Source organism: Glycine soja, chromosome 7 (assembly GCF_004193775.1).
Source record: "Glycine soja cultivar W05 chromosome 7, ASM419377v2, whole genome shotgun sequence".
In the NCBI taxonomy this organism is placed as follows: domain Eukaryota; kingdom Viridiplantae; phylum Streptophyta; class Magnoliopsida; order Fabales; family Fabaceae; genus Glycine; species Glycine soja.
The window spans coordinates 39,334,792-39,357,656 of record NC_041008.1 but is presented as its reverse complement, the minus strand read 5'-3'; the positions used below and the strand labels follow the sequence as shown (position 1 = coordinate 39,357,656).

The window sequence follows — 22,865 nt, the reverse complement described above, 5'->3', positions numbered from 1 at the left end:
TCCGTCCCCGTCCCAAAATATTGTGTTTTTCAAATATGACTGACTTATTTACGTATTTTTTTTTAAAAAAAAATTATCCATTTTATTAATTTTTTAAAAGTTAATTACTTTATGTTGCTGAATCGTTAATTGACTTTTAATCACATACATACGTGATTTTAAAATATTAACGGGTATCTTTATATTAATACTATGGCAAAATACGTGGATCATGGACCATCCATCGCAATTTGCAAATTCACTAAAGAGAGAAAATAGGTGACAACTCCTAAAGACTCATAACAACGCTGCAGCTTTTATCATCTAATTAACCAATTTACAATGACCTTGGTGATATTTACATATCATAGAGCTATGACCTCCCAAACAGAATGGTTTTTGAACTGATTTAGTATCTTTGTAAATTACACACTTGTTTTGTGTTTTATATATATATCAAGTTAACTAGTTAATTTTTATGAGTTTATGAGATGATTTATCTCTTATGATTATGAGTTTGGCCGGGAAAAAAAAATTGTCTTACGTACGAAACAAAGACAAATGGGAGATGATACATGTGCATGTATGTAACCTTAATTACTTGATTAAGTACCAGTCACACCTTATTGAAATGATGATTATGAATACATAAAAAGCAACTGCGATGGCAAGACACTACTATTGTATATGATGATTATCTTAATTAAGAAAGGAGTTTAGATGCAACGCCGATCCTTGCAAGTGGAACACAAACGAGACTATGTGCCCTTGGAACTGTGAGGCCAGCTCTCTCTTCCATGCTAACTTTGGCATCATCACCTTTCAATATTTGTCCTTGAGGGCCCAGCACTTGCAGGTCAAAGCATTGGATAAGAGATGCAAGAAGTGTTGCCATTCCTGAAGTAGCCAAATTGACACCAGGGCACATTCTCCTCCCAGACCCAAATGGGAGGAGTTGGAAATGCTGGCCCCTAAGATCAAGAGGCCCTGCTTCCCCTTCAGCACCAGTTTCTAAGAACCTCTCGGGACGGAATTCTGATGGTCTGTCCCAGTATTTGGGGTCCCTTCCTACTTGCCAAACATTGAAAAGAACCAATGCTCCCTCTGGGATCACATACCCATTAATCTCACACTCTTCTGTGCACTTTCTTTTGACCACTGGGAGTGGTGGGTGCATTCGGAATGTCTCCTTCACAATGGCCCTAATGTAAGGAAGGTTTTGAGTGTCAACTTCGTCAACGAGTCTATCTTTGCCCACAACACTGTAGACCTCCTCACGAGCCTTTTGCAACACCCTGGGATTGTTGATGAGCTCTGCCAATGCCCACTCTGTTGCCACCGCTGTGGAATCTGTCCCTGCAGAGAAAAAGTCCTACATACCCAAAATTGAGAATTAATTAGTTTCCACTTGAGTAAATATACGTTAACATGCATGCATAAAAGCAACTTCTGTATCTCTTTTTAAAAAAACACCACATATCTTTACACCGTAAGTGCGTAACATATTTTCTCATATAGTATACTATTTAATGCCAATACATATGATGAATGAAAGAAAGTAATAAAGTAGGAGAGAAGAAGGAAACTTACGACAACAAGGCCCTTGATTTGCTCCTTGGTAATTTTGATCTCCATGGTCTCGTCCTCAGCGAATTCAAGCAAAGTGTCGAGGAAGACGCCGCTGGCCTCGCCCTCAACAACTTCTCCGTTCTTTCTCCTTCTGACGATCTCACGGCGCTTCTTGATGACCCTTTCAACGACAGGGTCGAACTTGTTCAAGATGTCATCAATCCTCTTCTCATACTTTCCAACCTTGAGATACTTCAAAGGCCAGATGAAGTCAGTGAGGCTGTATTCGCCGAAGATCTTAAGAACCTCGCGAGCGATGTCTCTGATCTCCTCAGCCTCGCCGAGCATCATCATGGAGATGGTGCTGTTGGTCCATTTGAGAAGCTCCTCGGTGACGTCAAGGGGCTTCTGGGCCTCTGCGCTTTGGGCCATAACCCTAAGGAACTTGCGGATCTGTTGGGTCCTCAAAGGCCTGAGCTTGTTGACGGTGGTGGCGTTGAGAAGGTCGTTCATGATGAGCTTCCTCACGAACTTCCAGTAAGGTCCGAATGGAACCATGGCCACAGAGTTGTCGTAAGTGAGGCGTCTTATGGCAGAGGTTTGGAACCTTGTGTTGAAGGAAGTTGCCTCGTGGGTTTGGAGGAAGAGCTTGAACAACTCAGGGGTGGAGGCAACGACGGTTGGCATGGAGCCGAAGGAGAGAGAGAATAAGGGGCCATGCTTTTTGGAGAGATCGATGAGTGCATAGTGGAGAAGTTTATCTTTTAAGAGGTGAAGGTGGCCAATGAAGGGAAGACGAGGCTTTGGGCTTGGAGGGTTTGGGAGGTGGCGAAGTGCTTTTGATTTTGCACTTGGTGTGGGACGCAAGTGCAGAAACAAAGCTAACACAAACAAACCAAGTGCAAGTTCCAGCAACATCGTGAAACCTCAGTGCAAGAACTGTTGTTGGTTTCTGTGATCCCGAGTTTGAGTGAGGTTAATTACTATCCAAGATCTTGGCCTGAGGAAACAACCTTCAATGCTTCCATTTTATAGCCACATAGTGGACGACACTGTACGGGGAAATTTATTCAAATTCAATGTTTGTGTTGTGGGTCTACCTACACTTATCAAATATGAAGATTTCATTCAACGGTTTTAGTATATTTTATTTTAAGTAACGTGATAATAATTGTTCCTAATTCAATGTTTTGTTTTACACTCATAAAAGACGAAGAATTCGATGAATGCTTCTTTTTATTTATTTATTAAAATTTGGCAACTACATTCGATTGAATTGTTATTTTTTAAGAATATAAAATAAACCAGGAAATGTCCATATATCACCTACTACGTTTCTAGTCAAATAGTCAAATATCTCATCCTGTATCATGGACTTTTCAAGGACGCAAAGAGATTTAAAATAAATTTAAGAATAAAATCTTTTATTTATTCATCAAATAATTTATTAAAATTATTATTTTTTTAAAACAAAGATATGATGTCGGTGAAGAATTGTTGCTCATTGATTATTATTTATAGTACCAATAAAAAGATTAACGGTTAGTTATAATATTTTAATTAAAACTTATTTTCAAATATAATTTTACAATAATTTTTTTGAGATATATTAATATTAAAAAAAAATTGAAACCTTTTTTTGAAACCTAAAGCCCTTGCTTGTGTTGCTTAGGTCTTAAGCCGGCTGATTTGCTTAACAAGTTGCAATTGAACTCAAGAGGCAATAACCCCAGAAAACATGTTGTGACAACTGATATGGTATAATATGATAGTTAACAGATAATTCTATCTTATATATAATTAGGGTTTTAATCTTAAGCTTATACATGTAAATAAAGTATTTTTTCTTAATCTTTCAATATATCAAGAAAAAAATCTTAACTAATCTAAAATTCAATTAAAAGTTAAATAAAATTATTTTCATCCAAAATATTAAAAGATATTAATATTTCCAGAGATTAAATAATCTTGATTCTTTACTGAAAGATACTCCGGTTTAAAAAAAAATGTTGTGCCTGGAGTAAGTCGAGGGCATCTGGGCAAGTTGTATTTTGTATCTGAACTAGTACGACCTTTAACAAGCATTTCTCTTGGCATTTTGTGAAGAAGAAATTTAAATATCCATCACGATTGCGGCAAGGTGCATTTTTTAAAATTAAGTATTGATATCCACTAACTTATTACTGATCAGTCAATGTCATTACACATTTATTTATTTATTTATTTATTATTCAGTCATTACACGTTATTTGACAACTTTCACACTTAAAATAATTTTAGTGGGGCTGATTCGAAACTCACACTTGATAGTGATAATTGGTGTGGACTGGCCAAGTTTATTTTGAGAGTTGCCCAATGGCAAATGCATTTCCCCTTTGTATAAAAACAATATAAGTGGTTTAATTCATGTAAAATGTTTTTATATAGATGTACTTAATAAATTTAACTATTACTGTATTATTAGTATACTAATATTATGCGATAAAATGATTAATTTAATTTAATATCCGCTGTTATTCTTGAAGGAGGATACATGAGAGAGAAAATTAAATCTTATTTAATATCTTTGTAATAATGTTTCAATTTTTTTATATAAATATTTTAAGTGAATGCAAAGATTAAAAATAATCTTACGAGGATGAATTTATTGGTAACTATTTTTTTTTAATAAACATTGATATAAAAGTATCACATTAGATCTTGACATTTTAACTATATTGACACCCAAGCAAAGTCAATTAATTCTCTATTACAGACGAATTTTATTAGCTTATTTTTATCCGTAGCTGATAAAGTATTTCATATAGTAATTTCTTAAGTATGATTTCTTTTTTAATAAATAAAAAATAGTAGGAAGAATTTTAAATTATCCAAATGATGAAGTCTACATGCTATTTCTATTGCAAACAGGGGCGAAGCGAGGTAGATGGGGAAAGCCCCATACCTACCCTCCATCTTACATTAATTTCATAAATACACCACTATCATTGATTTTTTGTATATAATAATAATAATAATAATAATAATAATAATTTAATAATATGGTCAAGATAGACAGCCAGTGAGTTCAGGAGCCTGCTGCTCTACCAAAGTAATAGCAGCATCTTTAATCGAATTTTTTAAAGTGAATTTCTTACATTATTTTTTTTATTCTCACATAAGAAATTTATATATAATTTTATTATAATAATAAGAAATTTTAAATTTTTTAAAAAACTCATTTTTAATATTATTATATGTTAGATAAATATTATTTTTTATTATTAAAAATAATTCCTCATAGTTTTTGTAAAAGATATAAAAGATCTAAAGTAACCACCATCAACACTTTTCCTATACTTTTCTATAGAAAGTTAAAACCTCGATCAACTAAATTGGTGCGTGTGTTCAACTTTGAACATCCACGTGCTCCTTCAAAGCGTAGTACTACTTATTTATTGAAAATAGAATAAAACTCGGGTAAAGAATCTTTATTTCAAAATAGATTGACACGTTGAAATCATTAAAAATATAGTATGTGTCGGATTGTGTGTTTTTATTTTGTTATTATCCATGTAACCGAAAAACATTTGTTGTTATTATTTTTTAGGTAGAAATTGAAGATATTTTTAAGAAATTTATGAATCTTATTTTACTAAGTTAAATTCCTCAATATATTTGTTTTTATCTGAAATAATAATATAATATAATATTTATTCATAAATGTCTTTAATAAACAAAATCTTAAAAGATATCACCCATCAAATGACTATAAACACACACTATTTGATCAAAACCGAATATTTATTTTTATAATAGGGACAGTGAGGTTGGAGTTTAGAACTTTGTATAAAGTATTCATACTTCATTTTAACCAGAATATCCTTCAAACATTAATTTTCAATAATTAGAAGCATAACTTTTGAAATATCGGTTTTAAATTTTCGGATGAGTGTCTATAAAAATTTTAAATTAAGATAACTTCATAAAATTGAAAATTGATTGTAGTTAAATTAGTTTTGTAATAAAGTTATATATGCTTAGATTTTTTTTTGTAAAAGCAAGTTAATTATTAATAAAGTATAAAATTTCTTATTCAATACAAAAATCAATTTTAAACTCAATCATTTTCTTACCGTGAGTCTAAATATTAAAATATTTATTTCAAACGACATTAATTAATATTTTAAGATATTTAAATGAAAATAATTAACAAATGTTGATCTAATTGATAAACAACACACTTATATCTCAAAAGAATATCGGTTTAATTCCCATTAGCAATGGGAGAATATTATGAATGTCCGATATTACATTACTCAAGCGTGGATACTTCTTGCGTAACCAGACATACGACTTTACAATAATAGAGAGAAAGAGTAAAAATAATTACACAAAAAAATATCCAAGAGTACTTTTTATATTGAGTTGGTGAGTTTATTCTCGTACATGAAATTAATAATGGTTCTTCTAACTAAGATTTATTATACCTGTTCCAAAAACAAAACATTCAGCCGAGACCGAAAACGTAATACGTTCTCTCGACTCTCCTTGAAGGTTCTTTATTGGCAAGGTACCTCCTCTTTTTTTATAGTTGTTATTTTCTCCTTAAATTATTAGAAAATAAATTTTTAATATTGATTATTAAAAATTTTTAACATCGGTTATCAACATTAACATCAATTATGAAAATCGATGTTAAACTAAACTACACAATATTAATTTATCTAAAAATCAATGTCATATCATAAGAAATAAACAAAAATTTAAAATATGTAAAAATTAACATTGAGTCTAGAAAAGCTGATGTTGTGGTTCACTAACAACATCATTTTTTTTAGTAAAATTGATGTTGTGAATGCACAACAACATTGATTTTTTCAAAAATCGATATTGATTTCTCTCAACAACATTAGTTTTCCGTAAAATCGATGTTATTTTATGCTCAACAATATCGATTTTTCATAAAACTGATGTTATTTTTCTCTCACCAACATCAATTTTCATAAAAATGATATTGTTTTTTGTTCAACAACATCAATTTTTCATAAAACTGATGTTTTTTTGGTGAACATCGATTTTCTAAAAAATTGATGTTATTTTTTTTCAACATCGGTTTTCAAAAATTAATGTTATTTTTTTAAAATACTATATGTTTTTTTAATTATCCTAAACCTACAAAATTGAAAACCATATAGTTTTGAAAACTAGAATCAGTCCAGTTCAAATTTTGCTTATAATAATTGAATAATTACTATCAATTAAAAGAAATATTTAAATTAATAAAAACAATAATGTTAATACATACAATCATTTGTCACCTAATCTAAATTAACATAACTCTAAATTGTAAAATTACTTAAACACCGAATTTTTCATTTTTAACTTTTAGAAAAAATCTTACCCACTGAATGCAAATTGTCTTCATTCTCTCTTGTTACAATGATTTTGGATTAGTAAAATATCACATGATATAATAAAATATAAGTTAATAAGTATAAATAATAACAATTATAACAAATTTAGTTAGTTTTGAAGTAAACAATTACCATTTTTTTAATTATCCTTAAAACCTCTCACGACTATCGTTGACATTCAATGCATTGTGTAATGCCCGCACTTAGTTCTTTCTTTTTGCTTATTAACTATATTGAATAGGATATTCAGATACTTAAAGTTAATCAAAAATTACTGTATAGAATAATAAAATATAATTTTTAAGGTATCAAACATTGTTTAAATAACTTACTTTAATTAGAATTCATCTAGCAGTAGTCTTGTATTTACTTCCTTGACTATTGTTGAATCCCTTCAAAACACTGATTAAGAGAAACATGCATGTATATTATAAATTAAAATATTGATATCAAATACTAATGATAATGTAAATGTATTACATAATACATCTGACATGTTAACAAGTTCTTTCAAGTAGTTGTCGGGCTTATTGTGCAAGAAACAAATCCAGATGACAACATTATCCTTAGAACATATAATGATCATTTGTCAATATGCATTGCGTTGGAAAACATTAAGTTATTATAGTACATATATTATTTAAATTGATTTGTTCAGTTTTACTTACCCATTCAAGTAGGGTCCTAGGTAGACATGTCTCTATGAATTTTGCATCTATTTCTTAATATAATATTCTGATTCAAATTGTGATTAACCAGATCTCTGTATGGAATGTGGCTTGACGAATCCATACACAGAAGCATTTCCCGTTCACATACTTGTCTCTGTCATATGCCTATTGTTAAAATAAAGTAAATTATGCATGAACTTAAAATAATTAGTTAGGTAATATACAATAATGTAAAATGACTTACGAAATCCACATTTGTATAATAGAAATGTTGATACATTGACCATCATGTGTTATTTCATAAAGATCTCAATGCTTTATGTACATGGGGAAGTTAACATTATATACCCCCAAACACGGTTGCAAATCACGACAGCTGGAAAGGCTCGAGTAAAAGCTACGGAATGGTTAATGTAATTAGGTATAGGGGATCGACATCAAGATACAGCCTATCTATAGGTTTCGATGGTCCCCCAAGTCCTTGTTTATCTTACACAGTTAATAAACATAATTGAATGACAGTTAACACTTTATTTGTAACAATTTTTTTTAACAATAACAAATACAATAAAATGAAATACATGTTCTGAAAAAGGTTGTACAAGATGTGTTGGTCATGCAAGGAAAGTGTTAAGTATTTTGCCCACTAATTGAACATCTTTAGTGGGTATAGGAACACGAACATCAGTATCTCGAACTTCCTCAACACCGACCTTCACTTGATCATTGCCCAAAGGGATATTGTGAACGGTTGTCGACCCCTCATAAACTCTTCCAAAGGCAACCAGGCGGGGAGGATTCTCATCGACATACAACCCATACATGTCTGATGTAGCAGTGTTTGGGTCCTACCCCGAGGGATCGACACAACTTCCCTTTGTGCTAACACAAGCAACAGAAAAACCAACATCAGACTCGGAAAGTAGTATGAGTCCCTTTGTTAAGTCACTTTTTTGATAATCGACTCCTCTAGTTGGTCCCTATTTTTGTGTCAGTTGCTCCAACTCTTTGGGAGGGATGGACACAGATGTTCGAGAGCTTTTTTGAATTTGGTCCAAAATATTGTTTTATCATAACACCGACTCTAGCAGCATAGACATGACTGAGATGCTCTAGTCATCCAACAGTAGCAGTCATTAGGACATGCATGCATTTTTTTTATACTTCATACCCATCAGACTTCTTTGCTTGATAATAACTTTTTGACATCGTGTTTTCCTCTAGAAGCATATCTTGCACTACCTGAAGCAGTAAAGTGAAACTTTTGTCACTCCATCCATATCTGACTTTCACATTAATCAGACTTAACATAACTGACAACAACGCCAATGACTTTTTGCACCCCGAATACAAAGGCTTCTTGAAATCACTTTCCAATGTATCATACATAGGAACATGTGCTTGCTAAAAAGACTCTTGTCCAAGATTACAAATCATTTCCTCTAAGCGATCTCCTATTTCTTTATCAATCGATTCAGATAAGGACCCCTTCTACATGTCTGTCAATTCATCATTCATATCCATGTCGTATAATTCTTCTTAATCTCATCACATAAAAGATGTTCTTTTATGTCGCCGAGTACTTATCGTCTCCCATTCAAACAGTTTATACAAGGACATAAATATTTTTCATCCTCATCCGGTCGACTTCTTTCAACGCCTTTCTCATACACAGGGTTCATGTGATTTGTATTCATCAAACTTCGATCCATCTGATAAATAACTTTGTGATACTCATAAAGCTAGTGATTTCATGCATAAAAACCTCACTTTTTTCATTAAAGGTGTGACTCTATCCCATTCAGGAAGACATTTTTTTATAGTAAACTCATGCGTAAAGGTTAACTTTATTTTTTTTTATTTGACAAAATTTCGACAACATTTCACATTGATCTCCAAGTACATCATATGAAAACACTGAGATGAATTCAACCACAATCAAGGATGCACCCGAATAACAAAAGGAAATGCACTAACAAAAATCTCATCAAATTTAAGAAAATAAAGTTAACCTTTACGTATGAATCTACTATAAAAAATAATTCTTTCCAAATTGTCTAAACAGACAATTCAAGATTCAATACAATGATTAATGCAAACTATCTCTAAGAATCATTATATTCAATCTCAAACGGAAATCTAAAGTTTATTCATCATGAACAAAACCTGCATATAAAACAATAGTACATCATTAATCACATAATACAAGTTATAAAAATATTTGTAACAAAGAAATCATGAAAAAAAAAATAACAAATATTCATACTTGTAATATGATTATTAACAATCTCCAATAAAGAATGTTGTGATCACGATCAAAACAGGAAAAGAAAAAGTGTCTAGAAATTACAATTACAATTATTTTAAATTTTTTACTAGGTTGTTTGCACTTTCCTATCAAAAGTATAAAACCAAGAAAAACAAATCTGGTTGAAAAATCAAAATAAATAGTCAGCCGATTGTTTGTTAGACAAGCGGCCTCAGATATCTTAAGAAGGGGGGGTTGAATTAAGATATTCCAAACTACTTCCCCAATTAAAAAATCTTTCACTTTTTATTCAAGTTATGAATTCCCTTAATGACAATCTTCTTAAATATTGATTCAAATAAAACAATTTGAATATGAATATAAAGCAATAATAAATAAAGGAGATTAAGGGAAGAGAAAATGCAAATTCAGATTTATACTGGTTTGGCCACACCCTTGTGCCTACGTCCAGTCCCCAAACAACCCGCTTGAGAGTTCCACTATCTTGTAAATTCCTTTTACAAGTTCTAAACACACAAGGACAATCCTTCCTTTGTGTTTAGAATTCCTTTACAACAAGAGACTCACGGTCTCTTAATCCCTTAGAGAATGAGGAGAAGAAGAAGAATAAATCTCTCTAGAAAGAGATGGATTTTACAGATTGAGCACTCAAATAATTCCTTAATGAATTGCAATTGAATTGGCCAAGGAATTCTTAAGAGGATAAAATGATTTTGCTCTTTGAGAGGATAAACACTTCTTGTTCTAAAAAACTCTCTGCAAATTCGTGTTTAAGTCACATATATATAGACCATTGGTGGTCATGAATAAAGTCTTTGAAAAGTTGTGACTCTTAGAATTATTTTTCTGAAAATCCTGTCCGGTAATCGATTAATCGATTACAGTTTTTAAAATTTGAATTAAAACGTTTATTAACTGCTGGTAATCGATTACCAAAATTGTGTAATCGATTACACAGTCTAAAATTTTGAATTCAAATTTTAGTAGCTGTTATAAAATATATTTGGCCACTGGTAATCGATTACCGGATGTAATTGATTACCAGAGAGTAAAACCGTTGAAAAACACTTTTTAATTTAAATTACTTGGCCAAACCTTTTGCTAATTCAATTAGGAATTCCCTTCCTAATATACTAGTGATCATCTTGATGCCGTGACTTGTAATCTTGAAGTATTGTCTTGAATTTAATCTTGAAAAGCCCATTTGCATCAATTTTATCATATCATTATGATCATCATCAAAACACCAAAGACAATTGCATCTACATTGTTTGTTAGAAAAATTAATGACGATCATATCGTATATAAGATACACGAGTTCTCTCAAGTCAATAAAACAATTTCTAGGAAAAGCATTATTACTAAAATTATGGAACAACTAGCATATTATTAAGGTTACTATATATCTTATTAATTAGCTAGGATGAATCTTTTGATTTTTTGTTTAATGAACTCATAGCTTTAATTGTGTTTTTTCCCTGCCAAGTGAAATATAATCAAATGATTACTTATATATGCTATAATAAGAGCATTATCAAATCCAACCAAGCTCACACGAAGCTATAGGAATATAAACCTTGAACAAGCTGGTATAACTCCTTTTGAACTTATTGAATATCAAGGTAAATATTAATGGAAACATGCATATAATCAATAGAGTTGAGAAATTTGTCAAACCGGTAGAGATCTAACCAAGGTAATAATTTCTTCCAAATAAAAGTAGATGCACAATTTGACTTATTTAGGAATTTCAACAAGTCATCTCATTCAAAAAAGTTGTGGTGATTTCATACTGTGGAAGCCACTGATTGTTTCGACTTCGACATACAACTGCACTTTTTAGACTTATTTCTCGAAAAAGTTGGGTCACTCGCTATTGTTGGTGTCCCACTAGTGGTGGACATGAACACTACTGCGATTGATGGAGAAGGTGGTAGCGCAGGGGAAGACGAGAAACAAGGGTATTTAAGGAAAGTAAGGGGAAAATAGAAGAAAAAAACAACAAAAATATGTCATCCATTCGATTAAAATTAAACATCCATCAATGAAAAATATATTTCCCACTATGTGTGACTTGACTTGTCCCACATAAGTTGTCTCTAAACAACATATTTCACCATAAAACAATTGAAATTCTCTAAAAAAAATCAATTACTCACTTAAAATTATCACCCAAACACAAGCTAAAGGCAAAGGATGAATTTGTTGATAAAGTTTCTTGTTTAGAAATATGTATCATAACTGAAAAATATAAAAATATCTACAACAAATTGAGAACTGATTAGACCACCATGTCAATGTCCCTTGGATATTCATCTACACGAAACACATTCATTCACATGTAAATGTAAGGTCTGACAGGTCTTCTTAGTTTGGATGAAGTTAATGCCTAAAGACTGATTGGCTTTTGGTCTTACTATAGGAGATGCTTTGGTTTATTGGATCAATGCCAACAACTTACAAAACATGATATTTCTTATATACTCCTTCCAATAATGTAATACCATTAGAATGTGTACATAATAAGGAAAAACCTTTACTAGAAATGAATACTACTTTAAATGACTTAGGTTAGGAATATACTGCAACTTATGTTCATTAACATGATATACAATGTTCAAAGAAATCATTTTCCACTTATCCAAAAATAAGAGATATTGCATTATATTCCTTTTGAATATAAGAAAATAAGTATAATAAACACTTCAATATGTTTTTGATATTGTATTAGGGAATTAAGAAAAGCTTTGAAGAAAGAACTACGTCAGCATTGCCAACTGATTTTGAATTTAAATTGGTTAGTTCATTATTCCAAACAAAAAGTTGGTCTACTTAATCAGCCACTAAGTAGTCCTAAATTCTTCAACCAGCCATCTACACAAGTTTATCAAATCTATAACATCCAATCCTAACTATTAACAATTCGAGTCAAGGATTTCAAATGGTAGTGCGAGAAGGAGAAGAAAGTAGAGAAAAACGAAGATAGAGGCTTACTTTTCGTGATCAACCGTGAGGTTGCAACGCCGTGAGAGTGACATTGATAGGGAGTTTCAGCGCTGCGAGAGGTTGTAGTGCCGGTGGTGAGGGAGTTTCAGAGCTGCAAGAGGTTGCAAATAAGAGTGAGAAAGCGTTCGAGCGAGAGCAAGAGTCAGAAAGGTTTCAAAGTGAGGGAGGTCGAGCATTTTCGGCACCAAACAATCATTATAAAAGATTCCACAACATCAATTTTAAAATAAAACCGATGTTAATGAAGTATTTCAACATCAATTTTTGGAAAAATCGATGTTGAGCTTTCTTTATGTTTCATCCAATAACATCAATTTTTCAAAAAATTGATGTTAACGAACTCGTGTTATTTATGTGTATGCCACTACGCTTTGGTTAACATCAATTTTATCAAAAACTGATATTAAAGTAACGATGTTAAAACTATTATTTGTAGTAATGTTTTATTGCCGATTGACGAGGTTTTAAAGGAGTTTTATAACGGTCTCCTCTTTATGATAGTTACGACAAGGGTTATGATTGTCACATAATGGTATTAATCATAAACGTTTAGAGATACTTATTCGAAACAAATATATGAAATAGACCTTGGTCGGTCAACGAACGACCAAGAGGGGTCTAAAAGGGGAACGCGATCACCCAACATTGAGTGCATATGCACGAGGAGGCTTAGGGTCATTCTTAGTCGGTGAATGATTGAGAATAATACACGATCCCCCAATCTCGGGTGCATAAACACGAAAATGCTTGAGATCTTACTCGGTCAATGAACAATCGGAAAGAATACATAATCTCCTAACCTTAAGTGCATAAGTTCAAAGAGACTTGAGATCATCCTCTGACAAATGATCGAAAATGGTACAATAATGATAAAGGGTACTATTTGAGTAGAGAATTTGTTGATATTATTACTAAGTCTACAATTTATTTTCAAGCGATAAAAACTAACTTTTTCACTTTTTCGTGATGGATATTTAAATTTCTTTATGACAACACTACGGGAAACAAGACATTTGACGATGATTTTTTTATCACATTTAAATACGATTTTGAACCTTGTTTGAAGTTGATTTTGTGAAAAGTCATTTCACGACGGTTCCTAAAAATCATCTTAGAAAAATTATTATTCTAAGATAATTTTCAGGCAAACAACCATGGCATTCTAACAGTTTCCACCAAAAATTGTCTTAAATTTTTTAAAAAACCATCTTAAAATGTCATTTTTTTAAAATAAAAAAATCTCTTACCATATACATACACAACTCTAAATCAAAAAAGAGATTTAATTGAAATAAAAGGAATATTTTTTTAACAAAAAATTGAGACAACAAAAAGTTATTTCTTTAATTTTATAGCATATTGTTGCGATGCACGTATATATATATATATATTATAATATCACATACAATATAATATCACATGTGGGGTTCACAACCACAATTTTTGTAACCATGATATTAAATTTTTTCAAGTTTTCGCAAAAACATACTACACTATCATGTTTAATATATTAAAAAAATAAATAAATGCATGATTTTAATAAATTATAACAAATTTAACAATAATAATATTTCATTAAATAGGTAAGTCCGTTAAATTTAGAAAGCTTTTTGGATCATCTAAAGCTAGATCTTTTTAATTAAATAAATTTAAATGAAAATCTCTACTTAATTAATATTCTAAAAATGTTTTGATCTGAATTATACTTAATTTTACACCCTAGTGAGAGTTGTGTGCTCTATTTTTAGTAGACAGACACACTGTTGGAACTTGAAGCCAATCAATGGAAATGCCGATACCTTGCAAGTTGCAAATACAAACGCATAAATTTTCTCCAAAATAAAGATCAATGTCAGTTTTTATATATAATAATATAAAAGGACAAACGGGTGGCCAATGGTCAGCATAGCCTAAATATATGTAGAAAACTAGCAACAAAACAGTAAAACAATGTTTGGCCAAACATAATCACGATCAATTATAAAAACATAAGTTCACAACATTAAGTTCCAAAATTTTGTAAAATCACCTGGTCCGCATTTGGAATATAACTTGCCAATCCACTATCTGAAAGATGAGGATTAAGCTCTGTATCCAATAATATGTTGGCTGACTTAATATTCTTATGAACAACTGATGGCGGACTAACTTCATGTAGGTACCTAGCAAAAAAAAATTGTGGATAAAGTCTGGTCATTTTAGTCTCAAGGATAACATTTAAAAATCAGGAAAAAAAATCCTAAAGTTGGTCATTTGAGTCATTTGTGGCAAACTTAACTCCAACCACATATTTCCACATTAAAAATCAGGAAAAATAATTCTATTGTAAGTTAAATGTTTAATTACTTCTGTAAATTGGCGCTTTCCTATTTAGTGATAGTATGATTTTTAAGGTGACAGTGGATCAAATTTAATCTCAGTTATTGTTTTCTAGTCCAAACTATTTCTTCCTGATTTCATATTTCCAAAATTTGAACATTATATATCCAGAGTCCAGAAATTTTTTTAATTAGGTAAAAAAAAAGAGCAAGTTAGAAACTTATTTTTTAAAACAGTCAAGCCCATACAGGTCAGCATGCAAGTTAGGCAGGATGCCAAGCAAAATACATTAAACAAAAAGATAGTTGAGGAAGGAGAGCTAATAACTCTGGGGGAAAATGATTTATAAGATTAAAACATTGATCATGAATTAATGACAAAAAATATAGTGTAAGGATCTTCTAACCACATTAACCCACAACTGACTTACTCTAGAGCACGTGCAGTCCCCAAAGCAATTTTGACCCGCGAATTCCATATCAATGGTTTACTATATTCATCTGGTAGGTGAATGAAGTCATGCTGTGATCCATTTTTATGAAACTCATAGACCAAGAGGTGTTGTCCATACTCTGAGCAATAACCTACAAGCTGTCACATTTGGATGATGTAAATTGGAGATGTTTAAAATTATTTCTATAAAATCATTTGTCAAATCATTGTGGGCTTCTTGGAGAATTCTTCCTCATCAAATGATTTATGGCGATCAATAGGTGGGGGTTTAAGATTTATTGAGGCAGAAGTATCAAACGTCTTCCAGTCTGATACAGAGGAAGTTTGCATGAACTTTTCTTCTGCATCATGGCACATATGTTAATTTGGATACTGAAGTTGAAAAGCAAAATAATATGCCAAATTTTGATTTAATTTGGTGAGAATCATATTACTAAAGAAAAAAAAAAGACAGGCTGATCATGTTCCTAAAGAAAAAAAGTTTGGCAATTTTATACAAGAATTCTCTAGTCTGGTAGCTATAAAGATGTCTGCCGTGTCAAGCATGCACTCATTCCAGGAAAAGTGTGTTAAATAACCAGTTACTATGTGCGGAACAAATTATCCTAGCTCCTGAACACAGAGGAAGACATTTGAAAATACAGAAAATTGACAACAAGTTCACAAAGGAACCAGAAAAGCTTAACAGTGGGATCCAAAATACCAGGGCACTCCCAAACCCGAACGTTCCATATGCACTCAATTCTTACCTAACCACTGGCACCCCACAATTGCTTATAATGGGAAAAGCTTACTGTTAGAGAATTGAAGGAGAGATCCCTGCAAGAAAAGAATTTTAGTCCACTTGTACGTGGTTTGTTACCAAGAACCAAACATAGCCCAGTAAAGAGTGTGTAAATTAGGAAATTACCAAAACCATATGACATGAGATAATTCAAATCACAGGCAAAAAATGTCCTAAAATGCAATTAAAAAATGATAGTGAAACTATTACACTGCACATACAAAAATGTTACTTAGTCCAGAGAAACATCATTAAAACATACATGGTGAAAAGGATCATGACTTTATTGTCAAGGTAACAATAACTTGACAGCCATTAATTTAGACTACTTTTTAATGCAGCTGAAGGGTAGGAGGAAATCTCACAATGTGGAGAGAGTAGAAAGATTATGAAAGTCAACACCAGTCCTTGCTGGAGCTGATTGTGACCAACATTCCTGCATAAAAAACAAATAAAAAAATTACTCCGAGCGCTTGTCGTGGTGGTTGATACAAATGATAAATTTACAAGAAAACTACACGTAGGTTTGTAAGAGCAGTCAAGTTAGAAATAGAGTAAGGGACTGTCCCTATGATGTTATTATAAGCAAGATTTCTGCATACAAAGAACTAAGAATGTTACAAAATTATAATATCATAAACAAAATACACTGAAGACTGAAGAGTAACAACCCTATAGTACTTTGACTTTGTTGTAACATTACAAGTTAAATATGCTGAATTTGAATTATATGCTTACATAGCAAGCAAGATATAAGCTACTGTTTGTATAACAATAGCACCTTCACCAGCAGGCTTTGATGTGTTAATACAAGTTGCACTGAACCAGTTCTCATGAATTGAGGTGACCAAGTCTGCCATCCAAATTTCCATCAGTAAAGTATAAGAAGGTAAACTACAATGCACCATGGCAGTAGATAAAGTTACAGATAGGGTATAAAAAGTGCAATGACTCAAATGACATGCTTTATTATAACACATATATTATAACATGTATTTCCATGTATATCTGCAATCCACTCCAGGACATGGTAAATTTTCAAACTTTTACGCATACGTGAGCTGTATGAACACACATCAGTTGAAATGTGACACGATAAAAAATATGGAGAAAAAAAAACCACTTACTTTTCCTTCTTTTTTCAATTTGATGAATCTTGCAGAGAGTCCCACTACTTTCATGGTCCTGATAGCAGCCACGGGAGTGTGTTGTTTCATGGAGATTATAGCTTTCTTAGATGAAAATTGCAAGAAGCAACTTGACTTTAGGGCAAGACCCATAAACATGAGAATCACTGAAATTTTACATGAAATTAAGCATAAGAGTTTCCAATTGAAAGGAAAAAAAAACTCAACAGCCATGACCACAATATCACTGAAAACGAATATAAAAATAAACCAATCTTTACGGGAAACAAAAAAATGCACCAATGCACCCACCCAACCCAACCCATCAACATCCACAAAAACTACCTCACTACCCAGGGTGAAAGTGATACCATCCCCCAACATTCTCCAACTGCCCTGCCTATAAATAAATAAATAAATAAAATCAATTTGAAATTAGGGTTAGGGTTAGGGTTTAAGTGAACGAACGAACTTGCTTGTTTGTCTGTGAATAATCGACCATGTACTCGTACGCATCAGCCTGGGCATTGACGCGAGTCTTAGTGCCTTCGACGGGGAGGGCGAAGGCGTCCATAACGATGATGGCATCAGCGTCGGCCCATGACCTTGATGGCGCCACCAGAGCGCGCGAGTGCGGAGATCTTCACGCGCTACTCAGTAGTGGGGGTTGTTGGCCTAGGGTTTGTCGCGCTGGAACTCGTTCTTGCCCGCCTCGTCATAGTAGAAGATCGAGTTGTCGGCGTTGGTCATGGTGGTTGTGGAGGAGGTGGCGGCGTCGCTCGGAGTGTCCATTGGGATGATGTTGTTTTTGATTTCCCATGTTTTCTATGCGATCGCTGATGAACACGACAACCCTTCCATTTCTTTACCTTGCATATTGCAGCACTTGGAGCAGACAACGTCGTGTGTGTGTGTATATATATATATATATATATAGTTTAAGTGGTGATTCAAAGATGGTTTTCTCGACTTTGCATATACCAAAACGTGAAAACCGTCTATGCCTTGAGGTTTCAAAGACGATTTTAATATTGACAGTATTTATAAAAATATCGTCGTTACTCATAGGATGACGGTTTTTTATAACTGACTTTAAATTCATGTGGTAAAAGTTTTTTTTTTAGTAGTACAAAGTTTCAGGACGAGTACTTGAAATGGTGGCAGCGGACAAGACACAACATATTTTTGACTGAGGTTGTCACGAGTAGGAAGCATTCCAACTTGAAAATCGAATAAAAGAAAAGGCGCAGCTGATCTTAGATGAGAGTGTAGTAGATGTACCAAACTAAGAGTCTACTACTTAGTAGTTGAAGAAAGTACACTTTCAAAACAATCGACATGCATCTTAAAATCTTTTGTTTGTTTGTTTGTTTTTTTACTTGAAGAAAACAATTACAGTATTTTTGTCTTTATTCAACGATTTTCACATCATTTGTCACTTTCATTATACTTTTTTTGTCTTTTATTTATTTTTTTATTAATGTTGTCCTTTTTTCTGCTCATACACTCCATGTATTATTCACTCATGACTCATTTTATTCTAATGTTCAGAACTTTTTGTGTGTATATTTTAATTATAAAAAAATATAAGTAAGAATAGATTTCGAATTTCCTTTCATTCATGTTAATTTCTATTTATATGAATGTCATTCACCTTATGTACGTTTTCCGACATTTGTGGACCGCTGAAAGTGAAAGAGCTGTGGTGTGCCATGTGCCATTATTGCCAATCACAAAACCAGTCCGCTATACCCTAACAAATAATTTTCGAATAAATAGCTATTTTTATTTGATATGTAATTTGTTGATAAATGTATCTATATACAAAATTTAGTCTCTTAAGGATAAAAAGTACGATAAATATATCAGAGTGAATTGCCAGCACATGGATATATTTGTCATAATATTTTTGACTTTTCATCTTCTCACTCCGTTGACAAATACATCCCCGAAAGATGAAAATATAAAATTTAGTCTCCAAAAATATAAAAAATACGACAAATATATCCGGACGTTAATAATAGATTGTGACTAATTATTATAATTATAATAAAAATAATAACAATAATAATAATAATAATAATAATAATAATTATTACTATTATTATTATCATTATTATTATTATTATTATTATTATTATTATTATTATGTGTTTGTAATTTACTGTTTCTATTTGTTTAGTACTTATACAATATATTTTTTTAATTGCCTTTTAATATATATATTTTTATTATTTTGATTTTCTTATCAAACTTTAATCTTTGCTGCTAAAAAAAACATTATCTTATATCTTATAATTTTATCAAATTTTTACTAAATTTTTCACTTTTAATCTTTAAAATTATTTCATATCCCAATTCTAACTTAAGTATCCTTATATTTAGATTGAAAATAATATGTCGAGAGTTTTGAGTAGAAAAAATACAACCGGTCACGGGACCAAATTTATTTATTTATTTATTTATTAAAAAATAATCTAATCAACTACTTTTTTAAAAAAAAAGTCTCACAAAATTTAAACTAGATAAAGCTAAAGTATAAGTTTTTTTCCTTAATCAATAAAATGTATATATATATATACCTCAAATATGAAAAAATTCCTTGAATAAACCTTATGTGTTTTCACTTGAGACAACACTTATTATACATAATATGAATGAAATGAAATCAGTTACTAACAAATAAAGAATCCAAATAAATTTAAATAAAAAAATACAATAATGTTCAAACTAATACAAAGGTTAACTTCAAAACAAAAATAAAATAATGCAAAGGCTTATTTTTTGTCTTTGAGACGTAGAGTTGTATCTCTCGCTGATTTAGGGATTACAGCGACTTTGCATTCCATTTGACATACTGTGGCAAAGTACGTAATAAAGATTAATAATTAATTGAAGAAACAAAAAATTTCATGAAATAAAAGGTTTTAATTTTTTTAAATGGTAACTCAATTTTTTTTATATCATAAAACTAAAGAAATTTATTTTATTTTGGAAAATAAGTAGTTATATTGATTAATTAAAAAACTAATTAACAATTTGATAGATCAATAAATAGATAAATAATCAAAGTATAAGAGTTCAAATCTTAAGTTATATTTTACTGTTTTTTTATCCATTTTTCCCTAATTTCTCTCCTATACAATTCATTATTAACGTCCGGATATATTTGTCGCACTTTTTATACTTTTGGGGACTAAATTTTGTATTTTCATCTTTCAGCGGCATTTGTCATTTCAGTGGGAAGAAGAAAAGTAAAAAAAAATATTATGACAAATATGCCCTTGTGTTGGCAATCCACATTGACAATCATTTCAGTTACAAATTTGTCTCTTCATGCCACATAGGCTATTTTATTAACGGTGATGAACGGAAGTTAACGGTCCAATATATTTGTCACACTTTTTACATTTTCACGGACTAAATTTTGTATTTTCACCTTTCAGGGACGCATTTGTCTGTGAATTACACATTGGGAGACAAAAGTGACTATTTACCCATAATTTTCTCATACGTAACAAAAAATACGTTAAAAGTCAATTAACTATTCAGCAAAATAAAGCAACTAACTTTTAAAAAATTAATAGAATGGATAAATTTTAAAAAAAATACATAAATAAGTCAGTCAGTCATATTTGAAAAACATAGTATTTTTTCATTAGTTGGTTTTGAAGAGGTTGTGGGATTTCTTGGTTTGGTGAAACAGAGGATAATTGAAGGTTCAAATAAGAGTTTAGTTTGTGGGATGGTGGATGTGTTTTTTGATGTGAGAGGTATTATGAGAGAGGTAACTTCAAATTGGATGTAACAATTTTGACAGTTGTTGATCATCTATGGACTGGCATCTTCATTCGGTGATTGGTTGCATGTGGGGATTGTGTTGGGTGGGACATGAGAATGTAATTTGGGAGGGCTTCTTTTCATAACTTATGCTTTCATGTAATTCTGCATCGTATTTCTTTTTTTCATTAACAATTTCAATACTATCGGACAGGGTATTAATGAGATATATTATGATGGCTAGCAGAGTTCCATATAAAATATCATTGAACAAAATCAAACTACAAACAATTCCACCTAATTATATTTACTCAATTAATCTTTGACAGACTTAAAGTGTTTGGTTGTGTTGCCTATGCGCACATAAGGTGAGACAAGTTGGAACCCAGGGCCTTGAAGTGCATGTTTATAGGGTATCCATAAGGTGTCAAAGGCTATAAGTTGTGGTGTCTGGAAGATGGATATAAGAAATGCATTATAATTAGAGATGTGGTGTTCAATGAGTCTGAAATGGCCTATAAAACAACATCAAATACTAAAAAAGGACAATTGGATCCAGCCCCAGAAAAAACAATGTTTGAGGTGGAGCCTATTTATATAGCTCAGAGTAAACAAGATGACAACATACCACCTGAGGAAGAGTGTCTAGAAGGAACTCAACCTGATGTTAAAGATTAGACAACTAATTACTTGCTGGCTCGAGATAGGACCAGGAGACAAATAAAACCACCAGAAAAATTTGGTTATGCTGATCTGATGGCTTTCTCCCTTGTAGCTGCTATTGAAGTTTGGGATGATGAGCCAAAAAGCTACAAAGCTGCAATGGCGAGTAAGGAAAAATTGAAATGGGGAAAAGCTATGGATGAGGAAATGAAATCACTCCATGACAACCACACATGGGAGCTAGTGAAGAAACTAGTTGGTGCCAAGTTAGTAAGTTGTAAATGGGTCTATAAGATGAAAGAGGGGATTCCAGGAGTTGAACAGGGAAGATTTAAGGCAAGGCAAGTTGCTAGAGGCTTCACACAGAGAGAAGGCATTGATTACAATGATGTTTTCTCACCAGTTGTAAAGCACAAGTCTATAAGGATACTCCTAGCTATGGTTGCAAAGTTTGATTTGGAGCTAGAACAAATGGATGTGAAGACAACTTTTTGTATGGAGAGCTGGAAGAGGTTATCTACATGAGACACTCTGAAGGATATGAAGCAAAAGCCAAGGAAGATCATGTCTGTAAGTTGAAGAAATTGAGTTGTTAACATCGATTATTCGGAAATCGATGTCGTTAAGCACTTACAACATCGGTTTTAAAATAATCGATGTTAATATCGCACTAAATCGAGCTGTTAACATCGGTTATTTGAAAATTGATGTTGTAAGTGTTTAACGACATCGCTTTTCAAATAACCGATGTTAATAGGACAATGTTAAAACTTATTTTTTTAGTAGTGATCTAATAAAGGAGAAAAAGTATATCATTCTTTTATACTTAATCACCTACCTCATTACAAA

General features: G+C 31.8%; 1 protein-coding gene and 1 long non-coding RNA gene across 2 annotated transcripts; both read right to left on the bottom strand.

Moving 5' to 3' along the window:
• Positions 1-541: 541 nt before the first annotated feature.
• Positions 542-2,636, bottom strand: LOC114419594 (2-hydroxyisoflavanone synthase-like). The gene is made up of 2 exons (XM_028385310.1): positions 1,570-2,636; positions 542-1,351 (listed from the first exon to the last, which is right to left on the bottom strand). Exons 1-2 carry the CDS (start codon positions 2,464-2,466, stop codon positions 683-685), a joined length of 1,566 nt encoding a protein of 521 aa, XP_028241111.1. The 5' UTR covers positions 2,467-2,636; the 3' UTR covers positions 542-682.
• A 10,019-nt stretch (positions 2,637-12,655) lies between these two features.
• On the bottom strand, positions 12,656-18,476 carry LOC114420315. The gene is made up of 7 exons (XR_003668384.1): positions 18,046-18,476; positions 17,574-17,740; positions 17,185-17,299; positions 16,812-16,882; positions 15,640-16,481; positions 14,920-15,052; positions 12,656-12,981 (listed from the first exon to the last, which is right to left on the bottom strand). It is a non-coding gene; the product is annotated as an uncharacterized LOC114420315 (long non-coding RNA).
• Positions 18,477-22,865: the final 4,389 nt, after the last annotated feature.

Coding starts and splice junctions, on each gene's coding strand:
- LOC114419594 (XM_028385310.1), bottom strand. CDS start 2,466: ATGTTGCTGGAACTTGCACTTGGTTTGTTTGTGTTAGCTTTGTTTCTG. Junction 1,352..1,569: donor AAATCAAGGGCCTTGTTGTC/GTAAGTTTCCTT, acceptor TTGGGTATGTAG/GACTTTTTCTCTGCAGGGAC.